This window comes from Auxenochlorella protothecoides (assembly GCF_000733215.1).
Source record: "Auxenochlorella protothecoides strain 0710 unplaced genomic scaffold scaffold43, whole genome shotgun sequence".
NCBI lineage: Eukaryota > Viridiplantae > Chlorophyta > Trebouxiophyceae > Chlorellales > Chlorellaceae > Auxenochlorella > Auxenochlorella protothecoides.
Genome location: NW_011934226.1, coordinates 123,035 through 141,339, shown reverse-complemented (window position 1 = coordinate 141,339; position 18,305 = coordinate 123,035). Strand labels below are relative to the sequence as shown.

Sequence of the window (18,305 nt, the reverse complement as noted above, 5' to 3'; positions counted from 1 at the left end):
GGTGGTGGTGGTGGTGGTGGGTGGGGGGGGGGGGGGTGGCAGGGGCTGAGATGGATCTAAATGACCTGCGACGGTGTGGGCTTCTGGCCGGGGCCTTTCAGAGTCCTTGCCAGATATCTTACTGCCATCGAAATCAGGGACACCTTCTGTAAGACAACACACATTCAGGCCAGCAATTCACTCCAGGCGCCTTCCGGTCTCGCCTGGGGCCCAGCCCCTCCCAGAGACCGAGGGCCACAGCCCCTAGGTCCCTTCAGGCCAACCCCCTTTCCAACCATAACACACCGCCCTCCCTGCCCACCTGTTGGTGCTGCGCACCGCCACCACACTGCCTTCCGGGCTGTCCAGGACCTCCATCCCAGGGATGGCGCGGACCCCCGCCTGGAACTCGTCGGCGGCCGCGAGGATGGCGGAGGTAGCTTCCAGGAAGCCGTCCTCCCCCAGGTGCACCAGGGAGGCCCAGGCCGTGGCGATGAGGGCTCCGGAGCGAGACCCCGCAAACCCAGGCGAGATGTACAGGCCCCCCGTCCAGTCGGTGATGGAGGTGTACTGGTACTTTCTGTGAAAAAACGGGGAGCAGTTGGGGGATGTGAGCAGCAGGGGTGCTGCTGAGTGGGCAGGGCCGTGTGAGGTCGGCTCGGAGCCCAAGCTGTAGGGTGTCCCTGTGCCTGGCAGGACAGGGGACCCTTGCAGGCGCAGCTATGCCAGCGCTGCAGGCCCCCCCCCGAAGGCAGAGACAATGGGATCCCTGGCACTGCAGCCTTGCCTCAGAGTGCCTCCAGGCCCTTCAAACCTCCCAGTACCTCCTTTGCACGACTTGCCACCAGGCACCCCTCTACCCCACCAATCCACCCCCCCCCAAACCACCCGCACCTGATGTCCTTGGAGCGGTAGAGGACGACGGAGGTGCCCTTGTGCCCCTGCCCAAACTTGTGGGTGTCGGCGGAGATGGAGGTGACCCCCGGGACGGAGAAGTCAAAGGGCGGCACCCGGCGGCCGAGGCGCGCGGCGAATGGCAGCACAAACCCGCCCAGGCAGCAGTCGACGTGGCAGGGCACGCCGCGCGCTGCCGCCGCCGCCGCGATCTCCGTCACGTGGTCCATCACGCCATGAGGGAAGCCCGGCGCGGAGGCCACCACCAGCACTGTGTTGCGCGAGATGGCACGACGCACCGCCCGGCCGCCCAGACGGTAGTCCTTTCCAACCGGCAGCTGTGTGTGTGTTGGGGTGTGTGTTGGGGGGGGCTGAGTTGAATCGAATCCTATCTGGGGTGTGTGCCAGGGTGTGAAGGGACTCACAAGGCGGAGCTGGGATCGGTCAGCAAGGCAAGGGCGTGGTGCATTCCCCAGACCGTGATGATGTGTGGGCGCATGGGGACAGCTCCCTCATCGCGCATGAGCATGGTCATGGGTACCTGGTACCATCGCGCCCCTCGCGTTTCTGAAGCCACCCACGGTGGCCACGCACCATGACCACAACTCCCCCCACTCTTCCCTCAACCCCACACACCCTAATGAGGCGGATGCCAAAGTACTCGGCAGCCTTGATGAAGGCGGCGTGGGCGGAGACCGCCACGATCATCTCGGGCGAGGTGATGCCGCGCGTGGCCGCCATGTAGTCGCGGCTGGCCTTGACCGCCGTGAGGATGGACTCGGTGCCGCCGCTGGTCATGGCGCCGCACACGCCCGGGTCGCCCAGCGGGCCGCCTGAAGGGGGGTGGTATGGACTGCTTGGGAGGGGTCCCGTGTGCTGGGGAGGTCATGAGCCGGGCAGGGCAGCAGACACTCCCCACGTGTCACGTGCCCCTGCCCATCCCCCGCGTCTCAAGCATCAGCAGGAGCACCCTCCTCATCGCCACCCACCGCCGAGGATGGAGGCCGTCATGCGCACCACCTCCACCTCCATGCGCCGTACGGCGGGGAAGAGGTTGGCGTGCATGGGGTTGGTCATGGAGAAGGTCGAGTACGCGGCCTCCAGCAGCTCCAGGTGCTCCCTGCCCGCCATGTAGAGCACGCCGGAGACGGTGGAGGCGCCCTCCTTGAACTGGTGGTCCTCCAAGCCCTGGCATCGTTGGATATGCACGGGCGTGGAGGTGAGTATCTGGCACTCGGAGGGTGTGCGAACCCTCCGAGTGGCATCAACACAGTGATGGGTGGCCACAAAGAAGATCCATTCTCAGAGCGCCCCCCCAAAAAAATATCAACACAGCCCAGCGCCCATGCTCGACACACCTTGGCGCCCAGACGGCGCTTGAGGTCGGCGGCGGGCGTGCCGGCCGGCGGCAGCTCGTGCAGCGCGTCGGGGGCCGCGCCCTTTTTCATGCTTTCCTCCAGGTCGTCCACCACCTTTTGCTCCTTGGCCGCCACGATGCCGCGCAGGACGGGCAGGCGGAAGGCCAGCCTGGCCAGCACCTGGGTCACACCTGCGGGAGGGGAGTATGTGTGAGGGGGAGAGCAGTGTTGAGCGGAATGCGTCGCCATGGAGTGCTGAGGGAACAGCAGGGTACTGTGCCCAGGAAATGTGCAGCACTTTGGAAACCCCGAAGGCCGGGGACTTTGCGGCGGGAGCACCTGAGCCTTCCCCAGCCCCGCCGCACCCTTGTCCTGCAGGGTATGCTTTGCGTGCTGCGCCGCGTCCAGGACCCAGGACAGCAGGGCCGTGGCCACAACGGTGAGGAGGACCAGCTGCCAAGGGGCCCATAACCCCAGGCTCGCATTGATGTCCTCCAGCAGGGAGTCCACACACAGGCAGAGCTTGTCGGCCAGGGGCTGCAGGGCGGGGGCCAGGGCAGCCCAGTGCCGGGCCACCACGGGCTTCAGGGTGCCGGCATACGCCCTCACAGCATCTGCGGGGTCGGGGGGGAAGGTGGGTTCAGGCGCTGGTGTCTTCCCGGATGCATGGCCGCTGACTGCTTCTGCGGACGAAGGCCCCCTGCCTCCCCCATGGCGTGCCCGCTCCAGATAACCCCCCATTCCATGCCGCCATACCCTGGTATATGTATTCAAGGTTGCCGGTCAGGGAGCCCATCTTCATCGGATGAGATCGTCACTCTCCGCTCCCAAACCTTTGCAACGTGAGTGATCCTCGCGACCAGCAATGGGGGCACAGGGATGCGGCAGAATATCTTCTTTATTTACGCAATCTCAATCCTCAATAAAAATTCGTGGAAGGAGTATTCCAAGGCAGGACGATCCTTCCGAACTTGTTCCCTAGCCCGGCCTAACCAGTCTGGATCCGACACCGGTCCAGCGCGCAACTCCTTCCTCGATCAAGGTACTCACTGGACAGGGCTATATGTCACGAAGGCTGATCGCATCAGCCGCTCTGCCAATCATCTTGACCACCAATCCAGGGGATCACTTTCTGGTAATCGTTGGCCAACATCTTCCGATATATCAACGACCTCTGGCGACCTCAAGGAAGAACAGGTCAACATTACCTACGCTCATGAGACGATGCGCATGCCGCCCGTCGATATCGAAAAAGGTTTAAAATTTCATTACAAAGCTGTGTGCTCTTGTGCATAACAGTGTGCACGCTAGCCAATCGAGAGCAGCTGGCGCTATACACACACCTCACCCTGGAAGCTGCCAAAGCCACCGGCACGAGTAGCTGCGGATCCGCAATCAGAGCCATCCCTTCAGCGAGTATGACAGCCTTATCCACCTGTCCAGCGGAGCTATGAAAGGAGTTGCCCTGAGATACGTCATGACGGAGAGACGCCATGTGGCGCGCGCGGCTTAACAAACGCGTTCACGGTGGAACACTTGTCTTGTGTATATAAGGCGATTTCTTTTTGATGAGGCACCACACAACAAGTCCACTCATACGCTTCACTCGTACATCGTGCGAAGAGTGTCCCAGCCTGGTAACCAATCCCCTCTCTTAACGGCCAATGTACCGCTCCTAGTTTGCTTTTGAGGTGGGAAGGAAGGGATCACAGTCCATCTCGGTTTGTATATTCTGCTCATGCGTAGCTTCCCATTGTCCCACTGAGCCTTCATTTCAAGCGTCTGATCACCATGACTCGTCACCCTGTTCCCCAGATGGCTGCAACAACGACACACCCTGTTAGCAAAGTCCAGGATGGGGCGCCCAATGTGCCTGCCCAGCCCCAGGTCATCTATGTCAGCGGGGTCCCTCCAGCGGGAGCAGTGTATGCGACTGTGCCCACACCTTCAGGCATGGTCTTTGAGAGTGGCACCCCAATGACTGGGGTCACCTACGTCAGTGCTCCTGCCTCTGGCGTTTGTTGCTCAAGCCGCATTCAGCGCCGCTTGCGCTGCAGCATGCTCTGCCGCGGAGCCTATGTGGTGCAGAGCGCCCAAGCTGGAGAGGGCTCCATCCTCGTGGACGAGCCGTACCTCGACTACTATTTCCGCGTGGGCCCAGTGGGGGTCCTGGTCGGTACCGTGGCACGTGCGTTCGATGCTTGACGCAGCCTAGCTTGCAATAGCGTTACCCTATTGGTTCTCCCTCCTGAGATTCCAGTCTTCCTGCGTTGGTGCGAGCAGACATTGCCTGTATCCATTGTAGCATGTACTCTCCTTAATTGCGTGCGCATGTGCATGGCCCCCTGTAAAATCTGCCAAATATCTTGCTGAGAATCGCCCCGGGGGTGCACGACAATCACCACTCACCATGCTCGGACTGCACGAGGGTTTGCCCCGTGTAGTACATAATCAGGCCCAGAGGCCGAAACTCAATTAACCGCTGAATCGGAATATTAAGCATCCGCAAGTCGCATCACAGCGTGAGGGTTGAGCTGGTCGCAGGCAGGTGAGGGTGCAATAATACGAAACAGAAGCCAGGCGGTGCGGCAGGCCTCGATACCACTTCACGGCCACGATCCCTCCTTTCCATTCCAGGAACCAAAAGGCACTATGACTGCACCTCCTCCCATCGCGGTGGCCGCTGAAGGGCCCACCCACGCCTTCGACAGCGCGGCACTGGTGCCAACTCCGCTCCCAGCCTCTACCGAGCCAGCAGTGGCCGCTCCGCCCACTTCCAGCCCTGCTGTCGCCAGTGCTGTCAGTCCTCCTGCGGCTGATACCAAGGCTCCCTCCATTGCCGCAGCTTCCCTGGCCGTTCCCCCTGTTGCAACGCCTGCCGCAGCGGCTGATACTCCTGCAACTGCAGGGTGGCCTGTCGCTGCGCCTCCTCCCACTGCCTCCGCCCCGCCCGCAGGCTATCCCCCATCAGCAGGGCCTTCCATTCCCCCACCTCAGACGATGCCTCTCGTGGGGGTTCAGGGCCAGGCTTACGCCGCAACCCCAGCCTATGCCGCCCCCCCGACCTATGCACCCCAGCCCGCATACGCCGCCCCTCCGACCTACGCCCCGCAGCCCGCGTACGCTGCTCCTGCGGCCTATGGGCCACCACCTACGTACGGCTCAGCCCCAGGCTACCCGAGCCCTGCCTACGCCCCTGCCTATGGCGTGCCCCCGACGGCGTACACGGGCAGTCCTGCCGCGGCATACGGTGCCCCACCCGTTGCGGCTCCCTACGGAGCCCCCCCGCCCGCTCCCTACGGCGCGCCTGCACCCACAGCCGGAGCGCCGCCGGTCGTCTTCGCCCCCCCTAATTTCACGCAGGCAGGGTATGGCCCCGGGTATGGCCAGCAGCAGCAGCGCCGTGGTTTCTTCTGAAGCTCATCCTGATGTGATCAGTGCCAAGAACTGTCTCAAACCCTTGCCCACCCGCCGGCACCCATGAAGCTGCACCCTTCCCTACATCTGTTCACACTGAGGCTTTGGATGAATGCTTGGTGCCCAAGCTGGGGTCCCAGGCATGTACACACTGATCCCTGTACCATGAGTGAGCCTGGAGGGGAGATCAAGAGTGAGTCTTCAGTGGTGTGCAAGAGACTGGCTCTCCAGAGGTGGGGAAGAAAGGTTGGGGGTAGTTGGACGGAGATTGGCATGGCGGAAAGGACGTAGATGTCTTTGGAATGGTGCTATTATGTGCGACACATGAGGTGATGACTGTGTTTTCGAAACAACCCCGCCCCAGATGTCTATCCTACGTGTTTTTCTTGCCCGCCGCACCTGATGCCGTGTGTAGCACAGTTGCCTTTCATAGTTGGACCAAGGGGGTCTCCGACCTTCGTGCCTCATGCCATGCCCAGGCTCGCTCTCAAGAGCTGCTTGATACACCTTGAAAGCACTGCATACACGGTATTCGACGAACAAGGGGCATCATGGAGGGTGATACATACAAGGCGGGATGGATACGTATACAACGGCTGTCCAGGAGGTGCCCAGAAACTCGTACATCGTCAGTGTGAGAGAAGCAGGGTCCGCGCTGGGCGGCACATGGTCTAACCCCAGGCGAGAGCCGATGAGAACTGAAGTCGGGCGCACGCTCACCATGGGCAAGCCCCTGCTCCCACGCCTTCCCTGGGCCGGCACGGGTGGCGACCCTCCCTGCATCAGCGCGCGCTGCCGACGCGCACCCAGGGGGTCCGCACTTGGGCGCCCGTGGCATCCAGGTAATACGCGCTGACCCTTCCCCCGGCCACGTTTGCGTCGTGGGTCCTCCACACGTGGTTGCTGACCAGGCCGTCGGGCTGGTAGGCGTCCTTCGCCTCCAGGTTGGCGATGTGGTAGGACACGTGGATGGCGGGCTGCAGCTCCGCGGTGGTCACCGTGGTCACGCAGGCGACCTCCCCAGACATGCTGTTCAGGGTGCACCGCGCAGAAGACATGGTGATGGTCGGGGGCGGGGGCGGGAAGGAGGGCGGCGGGGTGGGGGGCGGCGGGGGCGGCGCCGGGGGGAAGGGGCTTGGGGGTGGGGAGACTGCGGGTGGGGAAGGCGCACTGGGGGGCGGCGGGGAGGGGTATGGCTCCAGCTGGACGCTGTTGGACACCAGGCGCTGCCGGTCGGCGGTGATGTAGGTAGCGTACGCGTACCCGACGGTGCCGGAGCCGCCCGACACCTCAAGTGTACCCTCGTAACCCGGGCCCACGGCAGTGCAGGAGTAGACGGCCGACACCCAGCCCAGCTCCAGGTGGACGTAGAGGGTGGGGTGGGCGGCGGGCGCCGTGATGCTGACGGTGCACTGGATCTCGTAGGCACCCATCTTCCCGCAAAAGGCCCAGTTCATGACCAGGGTGGGGTCCCCCAGCTGGGCGGCGGGGGGGGTTGCCGAGGCAGCGGGGAGCGCGGCTGCTGCGTCGTGGACGCCCGCGCCCTTGCGAGCGGCAGGCAGCAGCCTCCTGGCGGCCGGGAGGAGGGAGGTGGGCGGCCTGACCGCGGCCAGGCTCCGCCCCAGATCCAGGGTTGGGGAGGGGCCCCTGCCCGAAAAGGAGCATGCCAGGTCTCTGCCCATCGTCACCTGGCACCTCAGGCCGCTGCCCATCAGCGCATCCCCCCAGGCTGCATCCCCATGGTTGCCGGAGCCTGTGGGCATCAGTGCAGCGCGCATTACCCGTGAGGTCTCCTCCAGTCATGTCACTGCCGCAGGGCGATGTCAGTTAGCACAGGCCTGACCAGGAGCACCAGGATGCAGAGCCAGGAAACACCTGAACATCGCGCCTGAGCCTCAAAGCGTCCATACATACCACAGCCGGGTGCCCTTGGCGCCTCCCCCACCACGACCCCTTCCTCCAGCTCACCAATGTTGTAGCTGCCGCTGTTGTCATTGCCAAAGTTGCCGAGGCCCGTGTTCCCCGACCCAATGTTCCCCTGGCCGTCAGCCACGCAGGCAGACCGGCCAGGAGGGAGGCACTCCACAGCGGCAAGCACTCTGCAGGGGGGCTGCTGACACACCTCCTGGTCTGCAAGGGACAGGGCAGACATGTTGCTGCCGACGAGGTGGCTGAGCTCAACCTCCAGCTGGCTTCCCACTCCTGAGTACCCGAGACTCCTGCAAGTGCGGTCAACGGTGCAAGAGATGGGATGCCCATTGTACTGTGATACTGGTGGTTATTGGCTGGCCTGCATCTAGACTTGCACTATCATGCTTCCTCAATGTTGACTTATACAAGGTACACCCGCCTCACGTGCACAAGACTTCACTGCTATCCGCCGTCATGAGGTAAAGAGAACCATTGAACCTGGTTAGAATGGTTTGTAGCTAGACTTTGATGAAATGGACGAGTGGGCTTTACCTCCAAGCGCAATGCCACCTCATCACATTGAGGGTCCGAATTTTCTACCACCCCACTCCCGTGATCGCGACCTACCTCGCTGTGGGGAGGGCGAGGAACTTGGAAGCACACCTGTCCTGTTTGCAATGTGAAAATTCGGATGGTGAGCTCAAAGTCGATGGTGTACGGACTAGACACATTCCGCCGTACAAGTAAGGCGTCAAGTCGGCACACACGTACCGCGAAGCAGGGCGCCAGGAGGCAAGCCAGGAGGCAAAGAAGACCGTACAGACGATGCAGCGTCCAGTTTGTTCGCCGCATTGCACCGCAAAATCTCGAGCAGAGTTTCAACGAGAGGTTGAAATGTGCCCGGCAGCTCTCCGGCAAAAGTGCTGATTTCAGAGCTTTGATACGCTCGAGTCAGCAACTCCTAAAAGTCTAGAGAAATGATCCCGCAATTGTATCTGTTCAGTATCCAAATGTTCAGTCAAGCGCATGGCACTGTAGTGCTGTTCTCCGGTTACAAGGTCTATTCACGGCCGCGGCTCACACCTGCCCCGAAGACGAATAACGAGCCGGGCCTGACCGGAGAAATTTACCGGCCAGCATTATTTCTACCTACCAAATCCACGCGGCGGCTGCTGTTTGAGACTTGCTGAAACACTCAAGCGCACTGCGATATTGTAAAAGTCGACCATATATGCGCCCAAACGTGGTTCGTGAGCCTTAATATGTAGGAGAGAAAAGGACTTGTGTCCGAATGCAGTGTTCCATTCAGCTTTCGCGATTTGGACCCCTGCTGCTGTGCATCCTCGCCGACATTCCCCAACATTCCTGGACATCAACCTCCTGCAATGTCCCTGAACTTCTTCCCTGCCTTGGGTTCTTCGAGTACCCTATTGTAGTTTGTACGCCTTGACAGCACTTGATGAGGCGAAAATTGAAGAGAGGGTCCACATGGAATTAAATATGTGATCTATATGGTACAGCCGCTTTCGAGCCCAGGACACGGGATTCGGGGGCACATCAATTCAGGGGGGTCATGGAGCAGTGCCGCTCGGGCAGCCATCCAGGCTCACTTCCTCAGCACCTCCAGCACCAGCCCGTGTACTGCCGCTCCCGCCACGGCCAGGGAAACGAAGAAGAGCAGGATGGTGAGGGTCAGGAGGACGCACCGCTGCCAGCCGCGCCGGCCCGTCACTTGCAGGTAGAGCGTGATGGGGAAGTAGACGCCTGCCGGCCAGAACAGGAGGGCACCTGGTGCAAGCGGGAGAGCGGGCGCACGGTATTGTGGGTGGGTTGGCGCGGGGGGTGGGTGGTTGGGGACGCAGCGCAGCGTGGGTGCTCCAGGGGACGGAATGGGTGTACACCCCGCTACAAGGAGTGGAATCTGGACCTGCCCGGCAGTGCATCGACCCCCGCCAACCCTCGCCCGCAGGCCCTCCCCAGGACAATACCGAGCCCATCGGTCCCACCGCCCCACCTATGAGGCCCAGGATCTGGGAGAAGCAGGGCAGCAGGGCCGCCAGCGCCGTCGCCAGCACGACGTAGGCGCTGCGCAGGACGAGGCGGGCGGGCCAGGCGGGCTCGCTGTGGTCTGGCGTGACGACAGGGTGTGTCTCTGAAACGACGAGGGCCTGCCCCGCCTTGGTGGCCCCCAGCGGATCCCGTGCCGGCAGCAGGGCGCGCTCCAGCGCGGCAAAGGCAGGCTGGCTGTACACCTGGTAGGCAGAGAGGAGGTGCAGGATGACCGCGCAATTGGCCACGACCAGCACCCAGGTGGGGCCGATGTGGGGGATCGCCAGCACGTTGTCCGGCACCTCGTTGCCGAACGCCGCGTAGCTGTGAGAGGGATGAATGACGAGGAGAGGGATGGGGGTGCTGAGAGGGCCAGGAACGAGTGATGGGTGATGGGTGTGTGGAAAGCTTGGCACGGAGACAGCCGCTGCCATGGCACCGGGTGGGGGCGCTGCGCTGCCTCTCACCTGCATCTCCCTCTGGCCAAGGCAGCCCCGCGCTGCATCAACACCATCCACCCCCCTAACAACCGCGCTCACCCTGCCACGCCCACGCCCATGTAGAGGAGGAAGGAGACCAGGAGGGAGCCGGCGATGGCGCGCTGCATGGCCGCCCCCGCCCGCCTGCCGCCGGGGACCTCCCGGATGGTGGCCTGGACCTCCACCAGCACGGTGGGGAAGGCCAGCGCAAAAGCGATGCCGCCCAGCGCGCTCAGCGCGCCCAGCGTCTTCTCCTCGGCCGTCGCGGCGGGGATGCCCGTGCTCGTCCCCCGCCGCTCCGTGGCTGCAGGGAAGAAGCGAAGGGTACACCATCACAGGAGGGGGAAGCGCGATGCGGCCCCGGTATGTGCGTTTAGAAAGTGCCCCAGGCCCGGCTGCGAAATGCACGCCCACCGTCCAGGCCCAGCGGCTTGCAAGGCCCCTCGCGCTTTTCCCTCACGGGCCGCTCACCGTGCAGCAGGCTGAGGCCCAGGGCGGCGAGGGAGTAGACGAGGGAGGTGGCGGCACCGACGGCCGAGGACCAGGCTGCATCATCCAGGGAGGGCAGCTGCGAGGCGGCCAGCTGCGCGGCACCAAACGCCGCGATCTCCCGCCACAACGCGGCCTGGTCGCCGCAGTTGGCCGCGCCGGCGCCGGCGGAGACGCCGTGGCAGGCGAGCGAGGTTCGCACCGCGCGCGCGCAGGCGGCCGCGGCGATGGTGTAGGCCACCGAGGCCAGGCCGTTGATGCCGATCTGCAGTGCCGCCACCGCCGCGCGGGGGCCGGGCCCCAGCGCGGCGCCCACCAGGTCGGCGTAGGAGGCGTGGCGCGTGGAGCCGGCGGCGGCCGCGGCGGCCAGCAGCGCCGCGTTCAGCCAGGTGAGCAGGTAGAAGAGGGCGAGCAGGGCGGGCCCGCCCAGCCAGCCCAGCCAGGCGATGGAGTGGGGCAGGGCCAGCACGCCGGCGCCGATGACCGCGGTGACGATGTGCGCAGAGGCGGTGAGGGCGGTGCCTGAGGGGGGGGAGGGGGGGGAGGGGGGTCAGAGAGAGGGGGTGGGATGCCAGCTGCCGGGTGCAGGAATGATGGTGGTGTAGGCGGCAGGGGAGGGCAAGCACCGGAGTGCATGGTGGAGGGCAGGGCCGGGGGTCGACGCTGCTCCATTGCACCCGTACCCAAGCAGTCGGGTCACGCTCCCTGCCCCCCGGCGTGTGGAGACGCGCCATGCCCCCGGCAATTCACGCATTTCCAACCAATGCACCACAAATAAATGCGGTAAACACACCATAACCTCACCATGGCGATGGCTGTCGGGCTCTGACTTCGGTTGCAGGGGCTGGAGGGACCCGTCCTCCACGTCGCCGCCGCCCGGGCCGGCCAGCAGCGGCTGCTGCAATGCCATGAGGCTGGTCGACGGAAAACCAATTCGGGCCTGGTGCGGCACTAATTCGAAGTGTGCCATCCCGCTGGGATCGCCTGATCCTTGCGTGGGGCTGCGTGAGGCGTTTCGTTCCAGCAAATGGGGGTTGCGAGCATCTCGCGCCCTGGGTCGGCCGGCCGCGTCACGTGCCGGCACACACCCATCGAAAGGATCCCAGCCTGAATGCTTGGTGGGATCCACCTGAGACCCTCGGTAACTATAGAAAGTTCTGACCCGTGGTAATTACCACCGGTATTGCAGAACATCTAGCCGATTCTACGGTCCTAGGAGTCGTCACGCCAATGCTAACAACATGGGAACCAATACACAAAACGAGGTGGCAGGCATCCACTCGACCAGGCGCGATAAAAATGGGATCATGGGAATGTCGTTGCGCGCAGTCCTTAAAAATGGTTGCCCCACTCGGCAGGAAAATGGGAAAATGGTAGGCCCACCCGCCCAAGGCCTTTGCACCTCCCCGCCGCCCCTGGGCGGCCGTCAGTGGAACAGGCCGTAGGTGCTGGCGTTCCGGACGATGGAGCTCATGGCCCCCACTGCCGCCACCAGGCACACGACCAGCACCCCTGCGTTCAGGCCCTGCATGGCCCAGCGCTTGACCCGGGGGGCGGGGTACACCGCCAGCCACATCACCACGGGGAAGACGACGACGGTGGGCCAGTAGAAGAGCGCGCCCACCAGGCCCACCACGTCCGCAAAGAAGGGCACCAGGCAGGCCACGAAGGTGAGGAGCAGGGTGTAGAGCGAGCGCCAGACGATGCGCACCGCCAGGGGGCTGGCCCGCGCCCGGCGTGACCGCTGGGCCAACGCTGACTCCATCGCGGCGTACACCGGCTGGGAGAGGAGCTGCACGGCACACAGCATGTGGATGAAGACCATTATGTTGCCCAGCACGATCACCCATACTGTGCGTGGTGGCGGGGAGGGAGGGGATGGGGGTGGGAGGATGTGGGCGAGGCGGGGGAAAGTGTGAAGGATGTGGGCGAGGCGGGGGAGGGGGAAGGATGTGGGCGAGGCGGGGGAAGTGTGAAGGATGTGGGCGAGGAGGGGGAGGGAGAGCGGCGGCCAGACCAGGCCAGGAAAGTTGGGACTGCCCTTGCCAATGGGCGCACAAGCCAGAGCGGCGCCGCTCCCCACACCAGGCCACCCAGCGACTCACCGGGGCCGATGGCCGGCTCGGCCAGAACTGAGCCGGCCACGGTGTCGCCAAACGCGAGGTACCTGCGGTGCAGGTGTTGTGCGCAGGGCCTCGCTCGGTGCCAGTCCCAGGGGTGAGCAGACTGGTCTATGCGAAGCAGGCATTCAGCCAGTGGTCGCTTGAGGCTGGTTGATGCACCGGCCTCCCATGCCATGCTCCAAGGCGACCCACCCACCCACCCCGAGATGGCGACGGCCATATAGAACAGGAATACAAAGGTGATGGCAAGGCCGGTGGCGCGTTTCATGGCCACATCGGCGGCGGGTGGCTCCCGGAGCGTGTCCTGTGGGTGGGGAAAGGGGGGGGGGGGAGTGGCGCCTGTCAGATCCTGTCCTGGGCTGGGCTCTTGCCATGACTGAAGGGAGAGGGGAAAGAGAGCCGGATCCCTTGTCCCCCCAGGTGCAGCCAGGCGAGATGGGATGAGCAAGAGCCACGCATCGGACAGGCCAGCCAGCCCAGTGCTGCAACGCGGCACGCCTGCGGCTCACGGCCCGGTGGCTTACGCGCCCGGCCTCATGAGCGCCCAGCGTCCCTTCCTCCAATCTCCCCCCGTCCAAAGCTCACCTGGACCTCCACTAGGATGGCCGCAAAGTTGAGGGCAAAGGCCACCTGCCCGGTGGCATTCATGACCCCAAACACTTTGGCCGCCGTGGTCACGTCCGAGTTGCCCCCGAGCGTGCCCTGCCGGTGGCCGGCTGCAGGCAGGAGGGGCGGTGGGCAGGGGGTCGAGGTGTGGGAGCAGGGTCCGTGAGGCATGGAGCATGGGGGCCGAGCCGCAAACCGCAGGCTTGCGTGCTCCCGCCCCCCGGCGTCCCGCGTCGCCGCTCATTCATGTGAAGAGCAGCCAGTCGCCCGCTCCCCCTCTCCTGTTCCGGCCCCAGTCTCCCCGCCCACACCGCGCACCCTGGGCGAGGCACAGGCCCAGGGCGATGATGGAGTAGCCGATGGACATGGTGGCTCCCACCGTGGAGCTGATCCAGGTGGAGTCCAGGTTGGGCATCTGCGCCAGGAACAGCTGCATGCCGCAGAAGGCCAGGATGACGGGCCACAGGGCTGGGTCCACACCGTAGTGCCCCACTGCCACGAGGGCTGCCCTGCAGGCCGTCATGGGCGCGGGGTGCGGTGGGGGGGGTCGGGCTCGAGCCTCGTCTGGAGTGCCCGAGCCCGTTCACCACTCCCTCAGGGGTCTGGGTACATGCTGTGTGGCCTTGGTGTGAGGGGCCCAGGTGCAGGCCGTCACACAGGGCTGCTATGTGAAAAGGGCGCATGCCGCGCCTGCAGCTCCGCCTGGACGACGACAGGGTTGCGTGCACTCACTCCCCGGCACCCCTGGTGCATCCCGAGCCTGAATGTCTCCGTCTCACCGTCCCGATGTGCCGGCGGTGATGAAGTATGCCAGACTGACCAGGATGAGCGTGCTCAGCTGCAGACCGGCCAGCAGCTTGCCTGCCAGGGGGCCCTGGAGGGTCGTGCAATGTGAGGATGAGGGCGAACGCGTGAAGTCATGACCCCCCACAGCATGTGACCAACGGGGTGCAGCGCCGACGCGAGGCGTGTGCGCCCCCGGCTTGATGACACCCGCCCACCCACCAGAATGTTCTCGGTGGCCTCCCGGTAGGTCCGCGCCTTCCTGCCCTTCACGTCCACCGTCTCGATCAGGAGGTGGGCGCAGTAGAGCGTGACGCCATAGAATGTGGTCATCAGCGCCAGCCCGCCCACCCAACCAAGCCAGGACAGTGCATTGGGCAGGCCCAGCACGCCGGCTCCCATGATGGCTGTGGGGAGGGGCGAGATGGGGGGAGGTATCACGGCTCATGCCGGGCCGGCGGGGGCTGGGGCTGGGAGGAGGGGCCACTAGGGGCGGCCCCGCTGCGAGCTTCCTCCTCGGCCGGAGGGAAGCCACGCCGCCGACGCCATAACAACCTCACGGGCGTGCGTACCGGTGACGATGTGCATGAAAGAGGTGAATACGGTTCCTGGGAATCCAATGAAGGGTGTGGGGTGGGATCGGGTTGCAACCAGCGCGGGCCGGGAAGGCACCTGAGGCCACAGCAGCCGGGGCAATGACCTCCGGGAGCAATGCCGGTCCCATCCGCGCACGAGCAGGCATGCCACTCACCATGACGTTCTATGACGAGAACCTTCGTAGCATCGCCATGGTCTTTGGATGCCAGCTCCAAGTCACGACTGGATCTGGGACTGCCCTCCATTCCGGTGGTGGTCCCCGTCGTGGAGCGCCTGGGGCGAGTGCACACCAGAGAGGGAATGCCTCGGCCAATGAGTTTGCAGGTAATGCGGTCAAGGTGCATCAGCAGGCCCCGTCTCGCAACCCTAAGAGCGACAGTCCTGCGAGACGGCGCTCATCGGCCGGTGGGAGGGAAACCGGCCGGATGAATTGCGGAGATCCACGTCAAGGACTGTCGGCCGGCCCAGCTTCCAGGGTGGGAACCACCACTGGAAGTCACTGCTGCGGCTGAAGATTATGCGATGACAAACCACCAAATGTGTCTAAAAAGAACTGGTTCTTCTGAATTCCTTTGTACTTGTACTTGCAATGAATCTATGACAAAGCAAGAGCTGACAGTTACCCTATTTCACGTCTGGATACCCAGGGGATAGTTACCTTGTACCAATCTTCAGCACTTGCCGCAGCTGTCACCTGCGCTGACATGGACATGTCACACCAGGAAGGAATGCTAGGAAAACGCATCAAGCTTGGGTTTCGATGGAAAGCTGCAAGCGCTTTGGCTCCAGGCCACCTCATCAAGGGGTTGGTGCAACCAAGTTGTCTGTAGGACTGGTACAGGTCCAAGGCAGCTAAGGAGGGGGATGGACACTGGAGCGATGTCCATTGATAAATAATAAGCCGGTTGGGACGGCTCCAGGAAAGAATCCCTCCGAGAAAGTGACATCGTGGATGTCAGAAGGTAGGCAGGGGAAGGGTAAACAATACTGTAGCGCCAAGGGGGGGGGGGGCGGCGTGATCCAAGTGTCGTCAGCAGCCTTTGGCCCTCCCGACCTCCATGTTCCTGCACCAGATGCCCTCTTTGGCTTGCTGCAGAGCTTGAAGGGTGGAGGCCCCAAACTCCGAGGCCGCAGCAGGACTTATTGGGTTAGGCACCTTGGCAGCGGCCACGCTGCATCACTGGAACACGCCGTAGGTGTCGGCGTTGTTGATGATGGAGCGCAGTGAGCCCACAATCGCCAGCAGCGCCACGATCAGCATGGCGGCGTTCAGGGTCTGCAGGCCTATGTGCACGCTGAGGCGCGGTGGGAAGACCGCCAGCCAGACGAAGACGGGGAAGAGGATGGCCGTGGGCCAGTAGATGACGGCGCCCACCAGGCCGATGATCTGAGAGAAGAAGGGGATGAGCGCCGAGATGAAGGTGATGAAGGCAATGTAGAGACTGCGCCAGACCAGCTTGGTGATGCGCGGGCTGGTGGCGATGGGGCTGGCGGGCCAGCACCGTGCCACGCCATGTTCGATGGCGGCAAACAGAGGCTGCGTGAAGAGCTGGACGGCCGATAGCATGTGTATGAAGACCAGGGCGTTGGCCAGCACGATCACCCAGACTGCAGGGGAGGAGGGGATGGAGGGGCACCGGGATGAAAAGGGTGGGAAGGGAGCGTGGGGAATCCAACCAGTAAGCCTCGTTCGCGGTTGCAGCATTTGAGCGTGTCGCGGTTCAGGCCAGGTGCATGCAGGCCAACCATCCATCAAGTACCATCGCCGTGAGAAACCACACCTGGGCCGACGTCTGGCTGGGACAGGATGGATCCAGCCACACCGTTCCCAAACGCCAGGTACCTGCAGTTAGTGAAGGTGGAAGGGGGTGGTCGAGAGGCATGGCCTGACAACCTGGTGTGTCACGAGCAGCAATGCAGGCTTCCACTCATCCGCATGCTGTGCGCGGATCTGGGACATCCCATATCCCCCCCCTCCCTGCATCTCACCCGGTGATGGCAATGGCCATGTAGAAGACGTAGGCGATGGTGATGGAGATGTTGATGGCCTTCTTCATGGTCTTCTCAGAGGATGGGGGGATGCGGATCGTGTCCTGCATCGAGGTGCGCGGACTGGGCTAGTGAGGGAGTGGGGGGTCCGAGACGGCTGCATGGCTCGAGGCACAGGCCAGACCCAGCAGCACCCCAGACCCAGTCCCAGGTCGCCCCTCGCCCGCGCACCGATGAACCCCTCCCCACCCCCCTCGGCGCCGCACCTGGATCTCCACGAGGACGGGCGCAAAGTTGTAGGCGAAGGCTACGCCGCCCAGTGCGTTGAGGACGTTGAAGAGCTTGTTGACGCTGTTCACCTCAGTGTTGCCCTGGATGGTGCCCAGGTGGTTGCTGGCCTTGGCTGCGCACAGGCCCAGGGCGATGATGGAGTAGCCGATGGAGGTGGCGGCGCCCACCGCGGAGCTGATCCAGGTGGCGTCCAGGTTGGGAAACTGGGACAGGACGATCTGCATGCCCCCAAACGTGACGATGATAGGCCAAACAGACTGATCCACGCCATAGTGGCCCACCGCCACCAGCAGCGCCCTTGGAGGACGGGATGGGATGAGAGGCGGGTGGAGTGAGCCCAGAGCAGCCTGCTGCCGGGGGCGCCCCGCTTGCGCTGACGCTGGCATGGGCGCGCACCTCGCACCCAGGGCCAAGGAGATTGGCCTGCCACCCAACCCCGCCAAGCATGCATGCTCACCTGCCGGCCTCTCCAGCGGCAATGGTATAGGCAATGCCGGCCAGGAAGAGGAGGGTGCACTGGAATCCCCAGAGGACCTTGGAAGCACGAGGGCCCTGAGGATGGTGGTTGTGGGGGGCGGGGTTTGGTCGGGCCGGGTGTGGGGTTGTATGGGCTCATGCCCGTGAACAGAGGCTGGCGAAACTGAAAGAAGGAATCCTGCCCCTTGCCATGCTGCTGTCTAGCAGTCAAAGGGCCGTCACTCACCAGGATGTGCAGCACCAGGCCGCGGTACGTCATGTGCTTGACGCCCTGGCTCTCCACTGTGGCCGCCAGCAGGTTGGAGGAGAGGATGGTGGTGGCGTAGAAGATGCTGATCAGGGCGAGTCCTGCGATCCACCCCAGCCAGGACACGGCATTGGGGAGGCCCAGCACGCCAGCGCCAATCATGGCTGCATGAGGGGGGTTGGGGGTGGGCCGGGCCGGAGTCGGACATCTGGCATGGTTCCTGGGAACCCTCGGAGCTGTGGCGACGTCAGTGATGGGACCGAGGAGGAGCGCAACTCACCAGTAATGATGTGCGCGCAGGTCGTGAACAAAGTCCCTGCGAGGGAGGTGAGGGGGGTGGGGTGGGGGTGGGGCTTGAGTGTCGAGCACCATCTCGGGCCGCGGGTATCGTACGGGAGCGGTCCCTGAGCCAAACGCTCCACTCCCCCTGTGAGCCACTAGAACCTCTACAAACTCCTCTGGAAGATACGAAGCGTTTGGAACCCTCTCACCATGTCTCTCGCGGTGCAGAATAGGGTTCGGCGACTCTTTGCCCAGGGAGCCCTGCTCCAAGTCGTCCGTCTCGGTGACAGCCTTGGTGGGTGAGTGTGTCGACATCCGGACCACAGGAGGTTTT

General features: G+C 63.7%; 5 protein-coding genes across 5 annotated transcripts in view; all 5 read right to left on the bottom strand.

The window, feature by feature from the left end:
- F751_3955 (Sphingosine-1-phosphate lyase) overlaps nucleotides 1-3,033 on the bottom strand; it is a gene marked incomplete at both ends in the record, with an annotated part of 4,285 nt that extends 1,252 nt beyond the window's left edge. Inside the window, 7 exons of the mRNA XM_011399865.1 lie at nucleotides 302-559; nucleotides 874-1,211; nucleotides 1,510-1,706; nucleotides 1,863-2,061; nucleotides 2,232-2,422; nucleotides 2,597-2,845; nucleotides 2,988-3,033. Coding sequence (XP_011398167.1) covers nucleotides 302-559; nucleotides 874-1,211; nucleotides 1,510-1,706; nucleotides 1,863-2,061; nucleotides 2,232-2,422; nucleotides 2,597-2,845; nucleotides 2,988-3,033 — 1,478 coding nt within the window. The remainder of the gene's footprint in view (nucleotides 1-301; nucleotides 560-873; nucleotides 1,212-1,509; nucleotides 1,707-1,862; nucleotides 2,062-2,231; nucleotides 2,423-2,596; nucleotides 2,846-2,987) is intronic.
- Nucleotides 3,034-6,430: 3,397 nt separating this feature from the next.
- Nucleotides 6,431-7,800, bottom strand: F751_3954 (putative PPE family protein PPE42; the record flags this gene model as incomplete). The annotated part of the gene is made up of 2 exons (XM_011399864.1): nucleotides 6,431-7,401; nucleotides 7,617-7,800. The coding sequence occupies 2 exons, from the start codon at nucleotides 7,798-7,800 to the stop codon at nucleotides 6,431-6,433; spliced, it is 1,155 nt and encodes a 384-aa protein (XP_011398166.1).
- A 1,365-nt stretch (nucleotides 7,801-9,165) lies between these two features.
- F751_3953 (Amino acid permease 5) lies at nucleotides 9,166-11,486 on the bottom strand (the record flags this gene model as incomplete). Its single annotated transcript, XM_011399863.1, has 6 exons — nucleotides 9,166-9,347; nucleotides 9,574-9,932; nucleotides 10,148-10,209; nucleotides 10,267-10,391; nucleotides 10,502-10,841; nucleotides 11,370-11,486. 6 exons carry the CDS (start codon nucleotides 11,484-11,486, stop codon nucleotides 9,166-9,168), a joined length of 1,185 nt encoding a protein of 394 aa, XP_011398165.1.
- A 516-nt stretch (nucleotides 11,487-12,002) lies between these two features.
- Nucleotides 12,003-14,930, bottom strand: F751_3952 (Amino acid permease 2; the record flags this gene model as incomplete). The annotated part of the gene is made up of 9 exons (XM_011399862.1): nucleotides 12,003-12,427; nucleotides 12,682-12,743; nucleotides 12,900-13,003; nucleotides 13,285-13,415; nucleotides 13,624-13,814; nucleotides 14,085-14,179; nucleotides 14,311-14,495; nucleotides 14,661-14,696; nucleotides 14,840-14,930. 9 exons carry the CDS (start codon nucleotides 14,928-14,930, stop codon nucleotides 12,003-12,005), a joined length of 1,320 nt encoding a protein of 439 aa, XP_011398164.1.
- A 932-nt stretch (nucleotides 14,931-15,862) lies between these two features.
- On the bottom strand, nucleotides 15,863-18,286 carry F751_3951 (Amino acid permease 8; the record flags this gene model as incomplete). Its single annotated transcript, XM_011399861.1, has 7 exons — nucleotides 15,863-16,293; nucleotides 16,467-16,528; nucleotides 16,924-17,262; nucleotides 17,423-17,517; nucleotides 17,669-17,853; nucleotides 17,970-18,005; nucleotides 18,181-18,286. 7 exons carry the CDS (start codon nucleotides 18,284-18,286, stop codon nucleotides 15,863-15,865), a joined length of 1,254 nt encoding a protein of 417 aa, XP_011398163.1.
- Nucleotides 18,287-18,305: the final 19 nt, after the last annotated feature.